The sequence below is a fragment of the Cebus imitator genome, unplaced genomic scaffold (genome assembly GCF_001604975.1).
Source record: "Cebus imitator isolate Cc_AM_T3 unplaced genomic scaffold, Cebus_imitator-1.0 Scaffold134, whole genome shotgun sequence".
Taxonomy (NCBI): Eukaryota; Metazoa; Chordata; class Mammalia; order Primates; family Cebidae; genus Cebus; species Cebus imitator.
The window spans coordinates 1750346-1764757 of NW_016107449.1; the positions used below are offsets into that span (position 1 = coordinate 1750346).

Below are 14412 nucleotides of genomic sequence, written 5' to 3' on the forward strand. Positions count from 1 at the left end.
GTCTTAAATGTTTGCAAGGAACTACCTACTCTTTGTCAAATAGCATCACTCCAGTCAGAGTGACAAAAACATGAAGAACAACAAAAGGAATTACTCAGTTAGCCTGGCGTCTTAGGAATGCCGTACTGAACTAAGTCCTTTATAATGATGAGAGAGCAGAGTTATGCAGAAGTTTTAGTCAACCTCTCCCGATCCTTAAAGCAAATAAGAAGGCCATTAGCTTGAGGTTGTCTCTGTTCTGTAGCTTTCATGTAAGCAAACTGATGCTTACCTTGGAGGCATTACTTGTAGCTGATATTCAAAAAAACAAACCTAGCCTCAATCAGTCACAAGCAGTCAAACCGGCCAAGTGCTTCTCCAACTAGACATCTTCGTGCCCAGTCATGAATCCAAGGGAATGGTAAATTGACAAGAACAAACAAGCATGGAGCTGGTCGGCTACTGCAGAGCCACCTTTGGAGAATTGCCGGTGCCCACAGAAGGTGAGGGCAGACTGAGCCCAGGCCTGTGGGTGGGAAGCAATCGGGGGACCCCTCTGAGCAGGTCTTGTTCAGAGCTCACACTGTGCTACCCAGGGCTGGATGCTGAAAGCGAAGAAGCAGGTGAGCATCTGGGAGGGAAAGGATGGGAGAGGCCGTGCGACAGGTGGCTCAGGAAGCCTGTGGCTCCCACTCTTAGCAAAGGATCAATATCCATCTTGCTAATTTCCCAAGCTGTCAATTGATGGATGTGACTCTCGTCCTCACATGGGGCCATCCAGACTTACTCCTGGGACATTTCTTGGCTGCTTTCAGATCTGGGGCTCCCTCTTCACTCAGGGTAACCTGTGTTAGGACCTGCTCCCCAGACAGTGGCCTCCTGTGACTCTGCAGGCTGGCTTGTGCGATTTATACCCCCAAGAGCACCAAAGGTCACTCTCTCCCCAGAGCTGCTCTCAGAGGTAAGCCAATGGTTAACCTATTAGTTAATCCTTCAATCAGTGGGTCCACCTGTCCTAGGTAGGCTGTCGCCAGAGCTGGGCTTCCCTGTGTCATCTGTCCCTGTCCTCTGGAGCAGGCATTGCAGCTCAACAGGGGCCAGGACAGAACCAGGGAGGGAGGGCAGTGGGGCCCCTCCTCTGCCTCCATTTACTTTAGGCTCTGGATTAGGGGAGGGGAACCCTGAGAACTAAACTCTCAGACAGAGGTGATGTTGGATCCCCACCAGGCTCTTTCTTCAAAAGGCAGAGGAAGGCTGGGGAGGAAGACCAGAGAGGGGACAGCCTCTACTCAGGCCTAGGAGACCAGGACCCCAGGGGGACAAGAGCAGTGATCCCTTGTGCCCTGGGTATAGGAAGCTATAGTGGCATGACAGGGCAGAGTCGGGAAACTCAGATTGGCCAGGGGCCTGCAAGGGGACCCCTGGCTGCCTGCCCTCTGCGCTCCAGACAAAGTCACAAGCAGGCTGGCCTGGTGGAGACCGCTGCGGGATCACTCCTCTAAGTCCCTTTGTCAGCTGCACCTGTGCCCACGCCACACCCCGTGCAGCACCCACAGCTCTGGACATGAGGGAAGCTGGTGTCCTGTCTTACTGTCTTACATCGTTCAGCTCTGGACTTTCTTGGAAAGGGCAGTTGTCAATGTCCTCTTCAAATTTCCCACACCTAGTTCTCCCCAGCAGGAGCTCCATTGAGAATATGGTCTCGGACTCCACCTAAAGTGCACGGAGAGATTAATGTGAACACGCCCCCCTTGCTGCATCTAAATCCCTGCAGGTGAAGATGCTGTCAGTGTAGGGAGAGGCCCAAACATGCTACTCCATTAGAGAGCTCACTCATGGGCCTGTCATCAGCTCACTGGAGGTAAAATCCATGGGATCTTCTGCAGATTAAGAAGTTAAAAGCAAAGAGCAGGTATGCATGGTGGGTCCTGGGGCAGACACAGGCTGAGTCAGACCCCATTAATACATCTTCTGTGTCCAGCTTCACCTCCCCATCTCCCATGATGAGACCCAGCTTTACCCTCAGCAGGCACCTGATTCTACAACTGCATTCTCAGAGGACGGTGCCACATGTCCAGAAGGGTGTTGGCTCTCCAAGAGTTTTCAGGGTAACCTCAGCCCTGGGACGGAGGTGTTGTCAAACCTTCCATCTGACCTCCAGCAAGAACGACACACACCGCTCCCACTATACACAGGCCCACACCCTTGGGACAATGGCTTCAAGAAATAACATCTGTCCCATTGCAAAATGTACTTTGAAGTTTTCCTTGCTCTTCTTTCCACTCCATTCTATTTCATTCCATTCCATGTCCTCTTTCCTCATTCATATGTTCTTATCAAACCCCAGACTGACTCTGGGGTTCAGGAAGCCACATGGAAGGCTGCAGTCCAGAGGGTAGGGGGCAGAGAACCAGTCAGAGCCTTGCACAGAGTCTATCTAGAGGCTTAAGCTCTGGGTAGGATTGGAGTCCCTCTGCTCTTCTTGCAGGATCTTACTGCTGAAGAAAGAAAAGCAATCCACTTCTCCCTCCTAACCAAAAGTGCTCCACTGGGAGAGCATTTTCATTGTCCGTATCTGCAGTCCAGTGCACTCCCAATTGCATTTTCTAGTGACTCTATTAAAAGAAAAACATTTAGGAGTAAAAACTGTGGTCTGAGGAAGAGTGTAAAAGAACCTTCAGTTCATTAAGTGCAGACACGCCAAGAAGCCTAGAGCAGGTGAAAATTAGAAAAGACGAACCGATCACACAGCAGCCTCTTGGGACTGATGGCGGTTCCTTATTGGTTCGGAATCTGCAGATCTCTCCCTGTCTCTGTCTCTCTGTCTCTGTCTCTCTCTCTCTCTCTCTCTCTCTCTCTCACACACACACACACACACACACACACACACACAGTCTCCAGTTTTCCCCATATTTTAAATATCTGTTGTTATTTTATGTTTTTGAAATGTTTCTCAATCTTCCTTTATGGACATTTTTAGTCCAAATTGTGTTTTTAACTCAGTAGCTTTATGCCCTTAGTAGACCTTATTTTGAAGTCATTCTTCAGTTGAATAATGTCATAGAAAAGATGAAGATTGAAAAAAAAATTTCTTGCACTGTTAATTAGATTTGAATAAATTATTAGATATTTCAAAGTAAAATGTTTTCAAAAACTTACTAGTACACTAGATTTTATTTATTTTACCTTACTATACTATAGACCTAAAATTTTACCTTACTACAGACTACAAATGATAAACCAAGACTCCTTAATTAGACACCATACCCTTGTCCATTGGTAGCAAGTAAAGGAGGGCTGGGAAGGAAAGGATGTGGTTACCAACCTTCTCTCTCCAGGAACTTAATGTGTGCACCAGCCGGTAGGCATATGTGTTCGTGCTCTGCAGTTGAATGTGTGTGATACAAACTCCACCATGGAGGGGAAGTATTCAGCCGTGAGTATTTGGTCAACGTTGTTCTCATGCTCTTTGGCAGAGTCAGGAAAGAAGAGAGAGCAGGAAAGAGAAAGAGATAAAGAAATGAAAAGGGGCAGAAGTAATGCAAAAGGGCAGACCCCTAGAAACACATATGCATATGAAAACACCAGGCACAGAAAATACATTTGAGACTAAACCTCCAATCATGAAACATGAAATAATAAATTGATAAAATATGTCTTGTCAGAACTAAAAGCTCTTGCTCAGTGAAAGCCCATGTGATGAGAATGGAAAGACAAACTACAGTGTGGGAGAAAATATTTGCAAACCATATGTCCATCAGACAACTAGTATCTAATATATGTAATAAACTCTCACAACTCAACATTAAAAAAATTGGTGGTGGCACATGTTCTCACTCATAAGTGGGAGTTGAACAATGAGAACACATGGACACAGGGAGGGGAACATCACACACCAGGGCCAGTGCGGGGATGGGGGACAAGGGGAGGGAGAGTATTAGGACAAATACCTAATGCATGTGGGTCTTAAAACCTAGATGATGGGTTGATGGGTACAGCAAGTCACCATGGCATATGTATACCTATGAAACAAACCTGCATGTTCTGCACATGTATCCCAGGGCTTAAAGTAAAATAAATAAATAAATAAGAGAAAAATGAATCCTGATTTTGAGATCTATCCATATTGCTGCTCATTAACCTAATAAATTTATTTAAACAGCTAAAAAAAAAAAATCAGTGGTGGATTCACCACCTGGAAACACACTTGAAGATTTGGGGGGGCGGTTAACAGTGGGAGTGAGATCAGCCCTTTGATTTGTGTGGAAGCTGGGTGAGTCCTGTGACTGCCAACTTTCCCTCACTTCCCTAACTACCTGCATGACACAGCAAAGGGAGCCATAATCCTCCTAGGTACACAACTTCAGTGACCTGGGAATCTCAGTTCCATCTCCCACAGCAGCCGCAGAAAGACCCGCCCAAAGAGAGTCTGAGCTCAGACACAACTAGCCTCGCCCACACCTTATGGTCCTTCCCTACCCACCCTGGTAGAGAAAGACAAAGGGCATATACTCTTGGAAGTTCTAGGGCCCTGTCCACCACTGGTCACCTCTCCACGCTACTATAGCTGATGCTTTCTGTAAAGCACCACCTCCCCACAAGTGGCCAAACAGTGCAAAAATAGAGCATTAAACCACACAGAGTCCAATGTACTCACCTGCCACTTCCACCTGAACACGTGCTGGTATCCATGGTTGAGAGACCCACAGACAATTTACATCACAGGATCTGTGCAGACAACCCCCAGTACCAGCCCAGAGCCTGGTAGACATGCTGGGTGGCTAGACCCAGAAGAGAGACAGTGACCCCTGCAGCTTGGCTCACAGGAAGCCACATCCATGGGAAGAGGGGGAGTACTACAACAAGCGAACTTCTAGTGGGACAAAGTAATCAGGACAACAGCCTTCAGCTCTAGACCTTCCCTCTGACAGCGCCTACCCAAATGAGAAGAAACCAGAAAACCAGCCCTGGTAATATGAGAAAACAAGACTCTTTAATACCCCCAAAAAGTCACACTAGTTCACCAGCAATGGATCCAAACTAAGAAGAAATCCCTGAATTATCTGAAAAAAGATTCTCGAAGTCAGTTATTAAGCTAATGAGAAAGGCATCAGAGAAAAATGAAGCCCAATGCAAGGAAATCCAAAAAACAATACAGGAAGTAAAGGGAGAAAAATTAAAGGAAATAGATAGCTTAAAGAAAAAAACAATAAAAATTCTGGAAACTTTGGACACACTTTTAGAAATGTGAAATGCTCTAGAAAGTCTCATCAATAGAATTGAACATGTAGAAGAAAGAAATTCAGAACTCTAAGAAAAGATCTTAGAATTAACCCAATCCGACAAAGACAAAAGAATAAGAAAATATAAACAAAGCCTCCAAGAAATCTGGGATTATGTTAAATGACCAAATCTAAAAATAATTGATGTTCCTGAGGAAGAAGAGAATTCTAAAAACTTGGAAAATATATTTTGGGAAATAAGTGAGAAAAACTTCCCTGGCTTTGCTAGAGACCTAGACATCCAAATACAAGAAACACAAAGAACACCTGGGAAATTCATTATTCAAGAAAGATTCTTGCACATGCATGCTTATAGCAGCACAATTTACAATTGCAAAATCATGGAACCAACCCAAATGCCCATCAATCAATGAGTGAATAAAGAAGCTGTAGTATATATACACAAGAGAATACTACTCAGCCATAAAAAAGAATGAATTCACAGCATTTGCAGTAACTTGGGTGACATTAGAGACTATTATTCTATGTGAAGTAACTCAGGAATGAAAAGCCAAACATTGTATGTTCTCACTGATACATGGGAGCTCAGCTATGAGGACACAAAGGCATAAGAATGCTATAATAGATCCTGGGGACTTCGGGGAAAGAGTGAGAGGGGGGACAAGGGATAAAACACTGCAAATATGGTGCAGTGTATACTGCTTAGATGGTAGGAGCACCGATATCTCCCAAATCACCGCTAAAGAACTTACTCATGTAACCAAATACCACCTGTATCCCAATAGCTTATGAAATACTAAAAATATATATAAATAAAAAATCAATAAAAAGAACTTAAGAGCTCAAAGACAGAGCTTTCAAATTAACCCAATCAGACAAAGACAATTTTTTTTTTTTTTTTAATGAACAAGGCTTCAAGAAATTTTGGATTATGCTACATGGCCAAACCTAAAAACTATTGGTGTTCCTGAAGAAGAGGAGAAATCTAAAAGTCTAAAAAACTTATTTGAGAGAATATGTGAAAAAAATCTTTCCTGACCTTGCTAGAGATCTACACATGCAAATACAAGTACATAAAAGAACACCTGAAAAAAATCATCACCAAAAGATTTTCACCTAGGCACATAGACATCCGGTTGTCTAAAGTCAAGATAAAGGAAATAATCTTAAGAACTGTGAGATAAAAGCATCAGGTAACCTATAAAGGAAAACATATCAGATTAACAGTAGATTTCTCGGCATAAACCTTACCTGCCAGAAGGCGTTGGGATCCTATCTTTAGCCTCCTGAAACCAAATAATTGTCAGCCAAGGATTTTGTAGCCAGTAAAACTCAGCTTCATAAATGAAGGAGAAATAAAATCTTTTTTGGATGAATGCTGTGAGAATTTGCCACTACCAATCCAGTACTACAAGAAATGCTAAAAGGTGTTCTAAATCTTGAAAGAAAAACTTGAAATACACCAAAATAGAACCTCCTTATAGCATATGTCTCATAAGGCCTATAAAACAATGATACAATAAAAAAATCAAGATACTTAGTCAACAACCAGCATAATGAATAGAACACGACCTCACATCTCAATAGTAACATTGAATGTAAATGAACTAAATGCTCCACTTAAAAGATACAGACAGCAGAATGAATAAAAATCCACCAACGAAGTACCTGCTGTCTTCAAGAGACTCACCTAACACATAAGGACTCAAACAAACTTAAGGTAAAGGGGTGGAAGAAGATATTACATGCAAATGGAAACCAAAAGCAAGCAAGAATAGCTATTCTTATACCAAACAAAACAGACTTTAAAGCAGAAATAGTGATAATGTGATTAAAGCCCTCAGAAAAATCAGCATAGAAGGGACAAGGTAATAAGAATCATCTATCACAAACCCACAGCCAACATCATACTGAATGGGGAAAAGTTGAAAGCATCTCCCCTGAGAACTGGAATAAGACAAGGATGTCCACTCACACCACTCCCATTCAACATAGTACTGGAAGTCTAGTCAAAGCAATCAGACAAGAGAAACAAAGCACATCCAAATTGGTAAAAAGGAAGTCAAACGGTTGCTGTTCACTGGTTATATGATTGTATACCTGGAAAACTCTAAAGATTCGTCTAAAAAGCCCATAGATCTGATAAATGAACTTGGTAAAGTTCCAGGATATAAAATCAATGTACACAAATCAGTAGCATTGCTATACACCAGGAAAGACCAAGCTGAGAATCAAATAATGAACTCAATCCTTTTTACAACAGCTGCAACAATAAAATAAAATATTTAGGAATATACCTAGCCAAGGAGGTGAAAGACCTCTACAAGGAAAAATACAAAACACTGCTGAAATAAATCACTGATGATACAAACAAATGGAAACACATCACATGCTCATGGGAGAGTAGAAACAATATTGTGAAAATGACCATACTGCCAAAAGAAATCTGCAGATTTAATGTAGTTCCCACCAAAATTCCATCATCATTCTTCACAGAACTAGAGAAAAGAATCCCCACAGTCATATGGATCCAAAGAAGAGGCCACATAGCCAAAGCAAGACTAAGCAAAAAGAACAAATCTGGAGGCATCACATTACCTGACTTCAAGCTGTACTACAAGGCTATAGTTATCAAACAACGTGGTACTGGTATAAAAACAGGCATATAGACCAATGGAATGAGTAGTAAACTCAGAAATAAAGCCAAATACTTACAGCCAACTCATCTACAAAGCATACAAAATCTGTATAAAGTAGAGAGAGTACACCTTATTCAGGAAGTGGTGCTGGGATAATTGGCAAGCCACACGTAGAGAATGAAACAGGATCCTGGTCTCTCACCTTATACAAAAATCAACTCTAGATAGATCAAAGACTTAAATTTAAGACTTGAAACCCTAAAAATTCTAGAAGATAACACTGGAAAAATTCTTCTAGACATTGGTTTAGGCAAAGAGTTCATGACCAAGAACTCAAGAGCAAATGCAATAAAAATAAATAGATGGGACCTAACTAAACTAAATTAAACTAACAAGCTTCTGCCCAGCAAAAGAAATAATTAGCAGAGTAAACAGAAATCCCACAAACTGGGAGAAAGTATTCCCAAACTATGCATCTGATAAAGGACTAATATCCAGAATCCACAAGGAACTCAAACAAATCAGCAAGAGAAAAGCAAATAACCCCATCAAAAAGTGGTCAAAAGACATGAATAGACAAGTCTCAAAAGAAGATATACAAATGGCCAAAAAACACATGAAAAAATGCTCAATATTTCTAATTATCAGAGAAATGCAAATCAAAACTACAAGAAAAGTGAAGTTAGACCCCCACATCTCACTATATTTAAAAAAAAAAATGATTAAATGCTTAAATTTAAGACCTGGAACTGTGAAACTTCCGAAAGAAATCATTGGAAAAACATTTCAGGATACTGGTGTGGGCAAAGACTTTTTGGGTAAGGAATTCAAAAGCACAGGCAACAAAAACAAAAATAAACAAACAGGATCACATCAAGCTGAAAGCCACTGCGCCACAAAGACTAAATGGGACATACTTTCATGTCCCTTTGTATGCCTTATAATTTTTTTGGAAAACTGGGCATTTAAATGCTAAATTGCGGTAACTCTAGGAGTCTGAGTCTGCTTTCTCCTTAAGATTTACTGCTGTTTTCTGTGGATTGTAATTGTGTCTTTGTTTAGTGACTTTTCTGAACTATGTGCAGAGTGTGTTACTTGTCACATGTGGTCAAAGTCACCAAACAATTGTAACAGCAATGACAATCTTCCAAAACTAGCTCACGGGGTGCATGTATTGGGCACACCTTCAATGCTTAGGCCACTCACACCTTGGTCCTGGCCACGGCTTCTTGCTTGAGCTGAAGTTGAAAGTCAGGCAGAGATGCAAGTTCAGGGTAACCTCTGGACTTTCTTGACCTGTCTCTTGTTTTTGAACAGACCAAAGATCTATCTATGAGCTATAACTGTGTCAATTTGCACCACTATTTTTGTTGTCATTATTTCATTTCCCAATCTCAGTTTTTAGGGAACCGACGAGAAGTTTTCATTTCTGTCTAACTCATGCAGTGGGAAGGAATTCTGCAGTGCTGGCTTCTGCCTCACAATTATAAGCAAGACTTTGCCAAGTGAAAAGGAGAGTACGAATCTTGTGTCATGGATCCCTTGACTTGTGAGTTGTGCTTGATTGAAAATCTTTCTCAAGTGAAAATCTTTCAGAATGCAGTAGATCTCACAAATAATTTTGCAAATAGTTGTGTGGCTGAGCTGTTTGTTTGCCATGAGTAAATAAATATGAGGAGAATGAGTCAGCTAGGCTTGATCAGAAGACAAATGACATTTCAACAACCCAATAGGGTCCAGACAGGTGGCTCACGCCTGTAATACCAGCACTTTAGGATACTGAGGTGGGAGGATCACTTGAGGCCAGGAGTTTGAGACCAGCTTGGCCAACATGGCAAAACTCCTTCTCTACTAAAAATATAAAATTAGCTGAGCCTGGTGGGGCATGCCTGTGATCTCAGCTATTTAGGACGCTGAGGCAGGAGAATCTCTTGAGCCCAGAAGGTGGCGGTTGCAGCAAAGAGCCAAGATCACGCCACTGCACTCAAGCCTAGGTAACAGAGTGAGACTCTTGTCTCAAACAAAACAAAACAAAATCTGAAAAAAGCAAAAACAAAAAGACATGAAACAATGCAACAGTGACAGATTTCACCTGTGATCATTGCTAATCAGGACACAGGTTTCGGCCACTCTGTGTTACCCACTTCCTGGAGTTGGGGCAGAGGATCAAGATGCAGGTGGCGCATGGCTCCTGCACAGCAGCTCCCCACATACTAGCTGCTTTCTTCCATGCCTGGTGGGTGGGGTCTCCTGTAAGCAGACACTCGGGACCTGGTATTGGATCAGGCAGCAGGGCTCTTCACCTGCAGCTTTCTTGACCTGGCCAGTGCCGTGCTAGTATGGACAGATGCAGTGACACTCTGCCTGGGGCTGGCCCTGCTGTGACCTGGGAACAGGTGTGGGACACGGTCAGAGCAGGTCTTGTAGAATCAGTCTTGCTGACTTGGGACTGGACGCTCCATTCTGCTATCTGGCAACAAGGCTAGGTTCTTGCCCATATTGCACTGCCATAGTCTTCTCAGCCAAACTCCCCGGCCTCACTTTTTCATACTTCACCAGTCCTGCACTATTTAATGTCCATTCTTATAGCAGCACAATATTATCATTTCCTCCTTCAGATTAGTTATTGCCAGGAAATTGATTTAAATGTAACCACCTGGCCAGGTGCGGTGGCTCACGCCTGTAATCCCAGCACTTTGGGAGGCCGAGGAGGGCGGATGACGAGGTCAAGAGATCGAGCCCATCCTGGCCAACATCGTGAAACCCCGTCTCTACTAAAAATACAAAAATTAGCTGGGCATGGTGGCGTGTTCCTGTAGTCCCAGCTACTCAGGTGGCTGAGGCAGGAGAATTGCTTGAGCCTGGGAGGTGGAGGTGGCAGCGAGCTGAGATCACGCGCCACTGCATTCCAGCCTGGCGACAGAGCGAGACTCCATCTCAAAAAAAAAAAAAGTAACCACCTAACATCACCTAAGTGTTGGCAAAATGTCTCACTCTAGAAGACCAAGAAGGATAGTCAGATGGAGACCAAAATGATCAAGGGTCAGAAGAATAGCCCAAACTCTATCTCATTGAGACAGAAACATGTACTCTCCCGGGCAAGTGTTTAAACATTTGATCTAGAATGGTGTTCTAGTCACAAGACGTTAAGTGTCTGTGGTGGGGCTGCAGATGTTGGGAGGTGAAAGTTTGGCTCTGGCTCAGATGGAACCAGGGCCGACAAGGCTTAGAAACGCATGCAGGGCTGGGCTGGGCATGACCGGGCTGGGGCCTCAGGACTTGGGTCTCTGTCTTTCCTGCCCTTTTCTCACAATATTCATTGTCCCTTCCAGGTCAAAATGGTTGATAAAAGTTGCCATTTTTTTTCTTAGCATTTTTTCCCTTGGTTCACAGAGTACAACTGTTGAGATATTAGACAACAAAAGAATAAACTGATATCTTAGTTATTTTTCTGAACAGTGGAGATCCTTTTTTTTGGGGGGTGAAGGAGGAGAGAGTGAGAGTCAAGATTTCCCCGGGTCTTATCTCAGTTTGCTGTGGGAGGGGAAGGCACAGAATCATCCAAGGACACCAGGCACCTGAGGACACCCAGAATCTGTTGAAGCAGCTTTGATATCTAGTGGCAGAGGGTAGCTCCTCTCCTGCCTGTGCCTTGCACTGCCCTAGAGAGAATAGGGCAGAAGGAAGGCAGATGAGTGACTCCACATGCAGAGCTGCCTCCCTTTAATCCAGGATTCTGTCCTTCCTGTCCTGTAGAACTGCCTGTCACCAGTGTGGGGTGAGACAAGTTTGTCTCACAGAGCTGTCTTCTCCTTGGGGCCAAGTTTGCAGCTACTCGGTGTCACATGCTGACTCAGTTTGGCACCTGACCACTCAGCCTGCTTCTTGAATCTTTTGGGAGGACAGTGCAAGAGCAAAGCTTTGGTGCAGTTGGTGACCTGAGAAGCTCACCTGTAGGGGCTACAGATGACACAAAGCCAGGGGCCAGCAGATGAGCTCCCAAGGCTCAGGCCTCACAAGGAAACCGAGGGACCAGGGCTCAGTGTCCTTGTGATGCTCACCCTCCCACCTGGTAAAAGGCAAGCTCTTTACTTCCTCTTATGGATTTCCACACAATCTGTGTGCTTCTTCTTTTTCCTTCTGTAAATATTTCATGATTTAAAATTCACTCTGATATACAGGGCCAGCCATAAGCTGTATGGTGGAAATAACTTAAACTGCCTTGGCTGGAGGAGGCGAGGCAATGTGTGGGAAGGGACAGGGTGTCCTGGCAGAGCTGAGGACCAGTAGGAGGAGTCTGTGCCTGAGCGGATGAGATTGAGGGCTGCGCCTGGGTCCAGCTAACTCCTGTGCACACAGGGGCTGGGAAGAGCAAAGGCAGGGGTGGCTGCCGTGAGCACCATGCCAGGCCTGCTGCAGAGGGGGGCTCTGCCCTGGGCGCTGCTGCTGCTTCTCTTAGACTTTCAGCTCCTGCTGACCCATGCCTGGCATTTCCATGAGCAAAGGGACTGTGACGAATCCAATGTCATGGCTCGTTACCTCCCTGCCACAGTGGAATTTGCCATACACACCTTCAACCAACAGAGCAAGGACCACTATGCCTACAGACTGGTGCACATCTTGAATTCCTGGAAGGAGCAGGTTGGTGACCATGTCCCCTCTTGCCCTGGCATCTGCTGCTAAGGGAGAAATGGGAGTGGGGTGGGGACAGGGGTTCTTATTGAAGATTATTGTTCACTAGTTATAGTCCATACCTGAGATAATACAAGGTAACTTTGTTAATTTTTGATTTTGAAAACATCTAAGTTAGGAATTTTTAAAAAAATTGATCCTAATCGACTCTCATGCAAAACGTATTGTTTAATCTGCGTCTTTTTATGACATTATTTGGCTGAATAATGACTTCAAAATGAGGACTACCAAGAAAACAAAGATACAGAATAAAGAAAAGGGCTAAACAGAAAATGTCAATAGAGAGTAATTAAGAAATATTTCCCAGAAATGTGATTTAAAAAAAGGTAATTATAAAAATAAAAATTAAAAAAGAGAACAGTAAGGGTTGAGGAGCAGTAACAAACCCCCATCAATCCCAAAAGACCTCTGGGTGGTCAGTTCCTCTTTGCTGATTTCTACCTTCTCTGCGCACCTTGTTGTGTCTGTGCTTAATAAACTGAAGGCTGTTTTACACTCTTCTTCAGACCGGGTCTTAGTGCTAAATGTTCTCATTCTAATGGAGTCACTACAGAATGCAATCAGGAACACACTCTTCATCTGCACTGCAGGCATGGACAATGAAAATCGTCTCCAAGTGGAGGGCTTCTATTTGTTTTGTTTTGTTTTTGAGATGATGTCTCGCACTGTCATCCAGGCTGGAGTGCAGTGGTATGATCTCTACTCACTGCAACCTCCACCTCTCAGATTCAATTCTCCTGCCTCAGCCTCCGGAGTAGCCGGAATTATAGGTGCCTGCCACATGCTTGGCTAATTTTTTATATTTTTAGTAGAGACAGGGTTTCACTCTGCTGGCCAGGCTGGTCTTGTACTCCTGACTTCATGGTCAGCCTGCTTTGGCCTCCCAAAGTGCTAGGATTACTGGCTTGAGCCACCATATCCAGCCCTAGATGGTGTTTCTTAAAGCCATTGTCCCCAGGGTGTGTGCCTATGTGTAGTGGGAGTGCTGGGTGGCATTCTTGCATTTTTTTTTATTGGAGGTCAGATGGAAGATTTGACAACAAGCTGTGGATGAGGCTCCCTCTGGCCCTCAGGGCTGAGGTTACCCTGAAAACTCTTGGATAGCCAACACCCCCCCAGGCACATGGGGCCATCCTCTGAAAATGCAACTGCAGGTTCAGACACTGGCCGAGAGTGAAGCTGGGGTCTCGTCATGGGAGAGTGGGAAGCACAACTGGAAATGAGGATACATTTGTGGGTTATGACTCAGCCTGTGTCTGCCCTACCATGCCCATCTGCTTTTTGTTCTTAACTCCCCAATCTAAAGATCTCCTGATGCCAGGCCCATGGGTGAGCTCCCTAATGGAGAAGAGTGTTGGGAATTCTCCTACACCAGCAGCTACTTAGAGGCAGCAAGCGGGGCGTGTTCACATTAATCTCTCCGTGTACTTTAGGTGGAGTCCAAGACCATATTCTCAATGGAGCTCCTGCTGGGGAGAACTAGGTGTGGGAAATTTGAAGAGGACATTGACAACTGCCCTTTCCAAGAAAGCCCAGAGCTGAACGATGTAAGACAGTAAGACAGGACACCAGCTTCCCTCATGTCCAGAGCTGTGGGTGCTGCACGGGGTGTGGTGTGGGCACAGGTGCAGCTGACAAAGAGACTTAGAGGAGTGAGCCCGCAGTGGCCTCCACCAGGCCACCCTGCTTGTGACTTTGTGAGGAGCGCAGAGGGCAGGCAGCCAGGGGTCCCCTTGCAGGCTCCTGGCCAGTCTGAGTTTCCCGACTCTGCCCTGTCATGCCACTGAAGCTGCCTGCACCCAGGGCACATGGGCTTCAGACTGCTCTTTCCCCCAGGGGTCCCAGGCTCCTGGGCCTGA

General features: G+C 44.4%; 1 protein-coding gene across 3 annotated transcripts in view; it reads left to right on the plus strand.

Moving 5' to 3' along the window:
• Nucleotides 1-362: 362 nt before the first annotated feature.
• Nucleotides 363-14412, plus strand: part of CST9L (cystatin 9 like) — a 38976-nt gene continuing 24926 nt past the window's right edge. Inside the window, exons 1-2 of one of the 3 annotated variants that reach the window (XR_001828948.2) lie at nt 363-482; nt 13987-14100. Coding sequence is in view for 1 of the 3 variants with exons in the window: in XM_017541455.2 (XP_017396944.1) it covers nt 12263-12502; nt 13987-14100 (354 nt within the window). In the remaining 2 variants the exon portion in view is untranslated. Of the gene's footprint in view, nt 483-12024; nt 12503-13986; nt 14101-14412 lie in introns of those variants that run through there. The other 2 variants (XM_017541455.2, XR_005202305.1) reach the window with 2 other exon arrangements.